This window comes from Etheostoma cragini, chromosome 13 (genome assembly GCF_013103735.1).
Source record: "Etheostoma cragini isolate CJK2018 chromosome 13, CSU_Ecrag_1.0, whole genome shotgun sequence".
In the NCBI taxonomy this organism is placed as follows: Eukaryota; Metazoa; Chordata; class Actinopteri; order Perciformes; family Percidae; genus Etheostoma; species Etheostoma cragini.
The window spans coordinates 150,018-156,230 of record NC_048419.1 but is presented as its reverse complement, the minus strand read 5'-3'; the positions used below and the strand labels follow the sequence as shown (position 1 = coordinate 156,230).

The 6,213-nt window shown below is 42.4% G+C and overlaps 1 protein-coding gene across 1 annotated transcript in view; it reads right to left on the bottom strand.

The window, feature by feature from the left end:
- The window catches only part of prdm15 (PR domain containing 15), a 19,472-nt gene that overhangs the window by 2,878 nt on the left and 10,381 nt on the right, over positions 1-6,213 (bottom strand). The window contains exons 15-22 of the mRNA XM_034890528.1: positions 5,382-5,522; positions 4,555-4,718; positions 3,838-3,917; positions 3,032-3,151; positions 2,401-2,532; positions 2,159-2,242; positions 1,335-1,510; positions 1,167-1,247 (exon numbers count right to left, since the gene is read on the bottom strand). Of these exons, the coding sequence (XP_034746419.1) occupies positions 1,167-1,247; positions 1,335-1,510; positions 2,159-2,242; positions 2,401-2,532; positions 3,032-3,151; positions 3,838-3,917; positions 4,555-4,718; positions 5,382-5,522 (978 nt within the window). The remainder of the gene's footprint in view (positions 1-1,166; positions 1,248-1,334; positions 1,511-2,158; positions 2,243-2,400; positions 2,533-3,031; positions 3,152-3,837; positions 3,918-4,554; positions 4,719-5,381; positions 5,523-6,213) is intronic.

Here is a 6,213-nt window from a genome sequence, read left to right as displayed (position 1 = left end):
GCATATTATTGGATTATAACATCACTTTAATGTTCCAATTTTAACAACTTTAGATACTGCTGGATAGCTTGTGAATTTTGGAGGCCCCCTCTGCAGTAAATGAGGACCACCGAGGGGTCCCGCTGTTGAAGATCTCCGATATATAGACAGGGACAGCAGAGGTTGTATTCATTTTGTCAAACATGTGACACAGGAGTCATGGAGCACCTGGTGCAAAGGGAGTCGTAGTAATGCTATTCCAGATTCTTACTCATACTGTGTAGAAACAGGAACTTCCACTCCAACAGTTCTATATTTAGTGTGCGATCAAACATACTGGTGCCCACTATGAGGAAGTTCATTCATTGATTAGATATGCAAATCCTGCAAAAACTCCTTTCCACGTCAGACACAATCTAGCTTCATAATTATCAAGATGATCAGATCTCTAGTTGCATTCCCTTTCTGACCATAGCTACTCCAAATAATGTGCATCCTTGTTTAATGATGTCACAATATGGCTGTACGGAATGTCTCTTTTTTCACATTCAAGGCTTGTATTGTGGTTTACAACTGAAGCTTTTATTGTCTGTTGTCATATTTTATGACATCCTTACCTTAAAGAAAACCTCCAAAAAATCTTCAAAGTGGTTATATAAAAGTTCGTGAGAATTTCAAATGAGACGGCTGCGTGAACGCCCCTTTAGTACAGGTGTGCTTCCCCAGTTGTGTGCGGAGAGCAGGAGAGCAAGCAGCTTTTCGACCGCAGTAGAAATGGTCCTATTTAAAGGCTTAATGCCAAGAAATATGCATTGAAGCAGAACATTCTGTCAGATAAAAACATGTTGTAAATTTTGGAAATGATATATCTCTTTGTTCAATTGGATTTTTGTCTTAAACTAATTGCAGACACCACTGGAATCGTATTCTAAAATGGGTATAATACTTAATAATAATAATGATAATAATAATAATAATAATAATAATAATAATAATAATAATAATAATACAATTTGTGTTGCCAAATCTTTATCTGCAACTGTACAGAAATACCAGGTTTAAACAGACTGAATAGAAATGCAAAACAAACGCTACAGCATTCAAATACTGATTTAGATAGGAAATGTCAAGGGCATGACTTAAGCTTTGAAGATTATTGGGTTAAGCCGTTGCCACAGCAACCTCACCTGCACAATGCTGATAGACGAATCATTAATTGTCGAGGCTTCCTGAAGTTCCTCAAACTCATCCATTCTGACAGACACCACCTGGAGAGAAGAATGACATGTCGGATCTGGCCTGCGTGGGAAATCACACGCATCATTTCCCAACATGACCGTCTGCACTCTGCTCACCTCGGGGTGCTTGCGTCGCAGATGTCGGTTCATGGACGCGCGGGTGGACACTTTGGTCCCACAGAGGTGACACGCCTGGGCCTCCACCTTCTCGTGAGTGAGGTGGACGTGCTTCTGCAGCATGTACTCTGTCAGGTACTTCTTATCACATGTCGCACATGTCCATGTCTTACCCACTGCAGGGAAGGGGGTGGGGGGCCGGGTCAGTTGTAAACCATTTGCAGCCTACTTGCTGGAGCTTATTACGTATGCACTTTTGACTTAAAAATTTAACTTTAGCTTTGCTACGGAGCACAAAAAGTGACAAAAGATAGTAAAAAATGTGACAAATCCATCACTAAATATTAGTGTTAGGTACATAATTAAACAGAAATATAAAGCCTTCTACCTTTTCCTTATAGTTTCCTTTTGGGAAAAACATTTTTTTCATTGAAATACAGTAGATTGACAGCACTCGCATGTTTGTGTGGAAGATATAAAGCTACATGAAGGCTTAGCCTAGCATCCAGGCCTGGAAACGGATAGCCTGGCATAAGTTTCTACACCTAACTTTTTACTACATTTTGACAGTTTCTGGGCTTCATACTTCACACCGACACCATCTTTCCCTCTGTTCCCAACCAATCCATCTTCCACCTGTCAACCTTTAGTGTTTCATATTAAACATGTCCTTTTTTCTTTTTGAGTTGTGTTTAAAAAAAAATTATGGCTGCAGAATCAGTTGTTGTCTTACCACAAATACGAGCTTCCAATGTTTAGCTTATAAATGTCTTGCAACTGTGCAATTTTTTTATTATTATCATGGCCTGACATGAGACACTTGCCTGTGTGGATGAGTTTGTGTGTTTCTAGAGTCGTCCTCTCACTGAACGTCTTTCCACACAGCTCACACATGAAGTCCTTTATGCCTGTGGGCAAAACCAACAGTAACTTGATGTGCTTTCTGTGAAGATTGCACTGTCAACATCATGTGAAAATGCACATGGAGCGATCACATGTCTAGGTCTGTTTAAGGTGTGGATCTTCTTACACCTTTTGTGAATCAGTACCACACATTTGGACTGACCTGTATGTCTCTTGTAGTGCTTCAGCATGTTGACCTTCTGGGCAAACTTGCGGTTACACTCCTTGCACTCGTACTCTTTGATGCCCTTGTGAAGCTTCATGTGGTGCCTCAGAGCATGCTTGGTCTTCATGCCTACACAGGAAGAGATCTAGTCAACATGGGGATGATTCAAATGTCAGATGTTGTGTATTGATCGTGCCGTTTATATAGTGAGAAAAATGTAATGAGACATGTAATGATGCTGCAGCAGCCTGAGCAGAAGCAGCCTGAGCAGCAGCAGCAGCCTGAGCAGCCTGAGTGGCAGCAACAGCCTGAGCAGCAGCAGCCTGAGCAGCAGCAGCAGCCTGAGTAGCAGCAGCAGTAGCAGCCTGAGCAGCAACAGCCTGAGCAGAAACAGCCTGAGCAGCAACAACCTGAGCAGCAGCAGCCTGCGCAGCAGCAGCAGCCTGAGCAGCAGCAGCAGCAGTAGCAGCCTGAGCAGTAGCAGCCTGAGCAGCAACAGCCTGAGCAGCAACAGCCTGAGCAGCAGCAGCAGTAGCAGCCTGAGCAGCAACAGCCTGAGCAGCAACAGCCTGAGCAGCAGCATCAGCCTGAGCAGCAGCAGCAGCCTGAGCAGCAGCAAGGAGCTGACCTTTTCCACACTCTGCACACAGGAAGTCTCGGATGTCATCGTGGACCCTCAGGTGCTCCTTCAGCATGTCCTTTCTTGCAAAAGATTTGCCACACTTATCACAGCCGTGGCTCTTCACCCCTGGATGACACAACATCATAAGAATTTAGAATGATGTTTTTTTTCTCCAGTTTATTTTAGTTTTGACTTTTCAGTTTAGTTTTCAGAGTGTGTCTGCTAGCCAAAAGGTTTAATTTCAGTTTTTCGAGAAAAGTTTAGCTTTTATACATTTGTTTTTGTCAGGGCCAGGTATAATGTCTCAGAAGTACCGGTACGTAGCTCCATTCACACACAAGAGACATGATGCTGAATGTTAAGGTTACATCTTTGCACTCCTTCAGTGTCTGCTGTGGCACAGCGCCGCCTCATGTCATATGTCTATTTCTGTGGATCAGTGTCGGAGAGTTAACAGAAGTTGTAATATATTATTATTAATATATTATTATTTGTTTTAACCTGGCAGTGTAGTTTCAGTTTAGTTTTTCTTGAAGGTTTTAGTCTTTTGATTTTTTAGTGTTTGTTAGAGATATATTTCACTGCTCTTGTTTGTTTACTATAAAAACCCGAAATCTCACACACACACACACACACACACACACACACACACACACACACACACACACACACACACACACACACACACACACACACACACACACACACACACACACACACACACACACACACACACACACACACACACACACACACACACACACACACACACACACACACACACATTAACTTGATCTCAGGCTGGTGCTCACCAGTGTGGATGATCTTGTGCCTTTCCAGGTTACCAATACTATTAAAGATCCGGCCACAAATTTCACATGGATGGATGTACCTTTTAGGACAGATGAGCAGATTGGAAATAATTACAGACCATATACTTTTAGCAACAGTGTACATTGAGCTACTATACATCCTGATAGGAACTTTCTCAATAGAGATTACACTTGGGCTAAATCTACACCACTTAAGTTTTCATTTTTAAGCGGCTAATCATGGATGTATACGTAACTACTAAGTAAGTATAAAGTTTTCCAACTAAAATGGAGGTGTTACCATACGTTTCTGTTTAAGGGGCTTGGAATTGCCAGAGTAGTGTGGACACAAGGTGTAAACATAGCAAAAGAAATACATTTTTGAACCAAAATGCAGAAGTGTAGATGTAGCCTCAGTGTCCACATGATCAGCAACCCCTTCCTTATATTTAGTTGCAGATGCATTCAAATGCATACTCCAACACATCTGCTTCTCTTTATCTGCATCTCAGGAAGAAAAAAAAGGCTTTCACAGAGACTGTCCTCATCAGCACACTTCTAAATAGCGTCTGTAGTATTTTGTCATATAACCAGTATACAACAGACCTCAGCTGAGAGTCTCCATCCTATCCATTAACTCCTTCTTGATTGGACAAGGCTAAGCAAACATAAAGACCACAACCCAAAATGAGCAGTGGAATATGTTTTTGTGCTTACTTCTGCACTGCAGGGTCAGGCAGCTGCTCTCTGTGGATCACCAGGTGAGCATTGTACGTGGCCTTCAGTGCGAAGCGTCGGTTACAGATCCCGCAGCCGTAGCCCCTCTCCTTGTGCTGTTCCATGATGTGCCTCAGGTACTCTTTGCCCTTCGCAAATGACAGCTAGAGACACAGAAATGGGGAGCTCAGGAATTTTGTGAGTATCAGGTAAAAACCAAGATGTGTGCTGCTAATTAGTCTCACATTGCCAGACCTCCACAGCCCTGTGGAGTAAGGACAAAACCCCGCTCTGGGTTGTTTGCATTTCATAAAACTAATAACCATTTTCTTGGGCGGTGCTAAGCTGCGGACACAACGGCAGGGGCTCTGCTGAACAGTCTCTGGAATTTTTTTATTTAGTTTTGGTAGAACATTTGCACCCCGCAAAATAAAAATGCCACGTACATATTCCTGGTAAATCTTTTCAATCATTCCCCAAAAGAATTGAGCCGGTATGCCTTGTTGCACTATCCAAATTTTCATAAAAACTTGCCATTTTCAGCCTGTAACGTTGCTCAGACGATCCGGTAAATGTTGCTTGATGTGACCGGAGTTTAAAGTTAACTCAAAGAGAGCGGAAAGTAAGGGACAACTATCCAACTATTAGTGAATGTATACTGTGCAATGAAAACTCTGCTCAAGATGACTGGGAGAAGAGACAAAACATTTTTTACTACCTAAAATGTGCTTCAACTCGCTGAATTGTTTGGATATCATTAGAAGTGAGTAAGATAAAAGGAGTTAAAGTGTGTGGAGTCTGCAGGTCATCTCCAGGACAAAGCTTACTTGGCATTTCTTGCAGTTGTACTTGTGGTGCTCGGGATCGTTTTCCTCTTCGTCGTCGTCCGTTTCATCGCTGTCGTCTGCTGAAATGCCAATCTTGTTGATAAAGGCCTCCCTCTCCTGCTCGTCCATTAAGGCTATGTCCTGGAACAAACAACCTTCAAAAATGATTCAGCTCGACGACAGCTGAGATCCAGACACGGTGTCCAAACCAAATTTCCTGGAACATGTATGATCTAAGGTGCTATTCCAGAGCCACAGTGACATCTACTACTTTATTTAACATGGACCATTTTAGTTTTATCCATGGCAACGCTGCTAGCATGGCTAAAAAACAAGACCCCTGCCCCCCGTTGAAGGAATGCATCACTACTCTTCCTCTACAGCCTGGAGGGCTAACCCTAACTTACATCCACGTGTAGGAGACTAAATATATTCAGGTATTATTTCAAGACTTCCCATATATTGGTTATAGTTCTGATCCACTGATTTTGATTTACAGCTAGGCCACACCATGGTGATTATGGGTGTGGTATGATTAATAAAGGGAAGTTTGAAACGTGACATGTTTGGGAGTCCTAGTTTTAGTTGACACCAAACACAATTTTTTATCTAATCCTCCCGTTTCATCTTATTTGATAGAAACTAGTATTCATTTATTTTCCTTGTTTCACACACACACACACACACGCACACGCGCACGCGCACACACACACACACACACACACACACACACGCACACACACGCACACACACGCACACACGCGCTAGATTATTGTTTTGGTAGGACCATAAAGATTTATTTCTAGAGGTAGGATGTGGACATCCTGTGTCT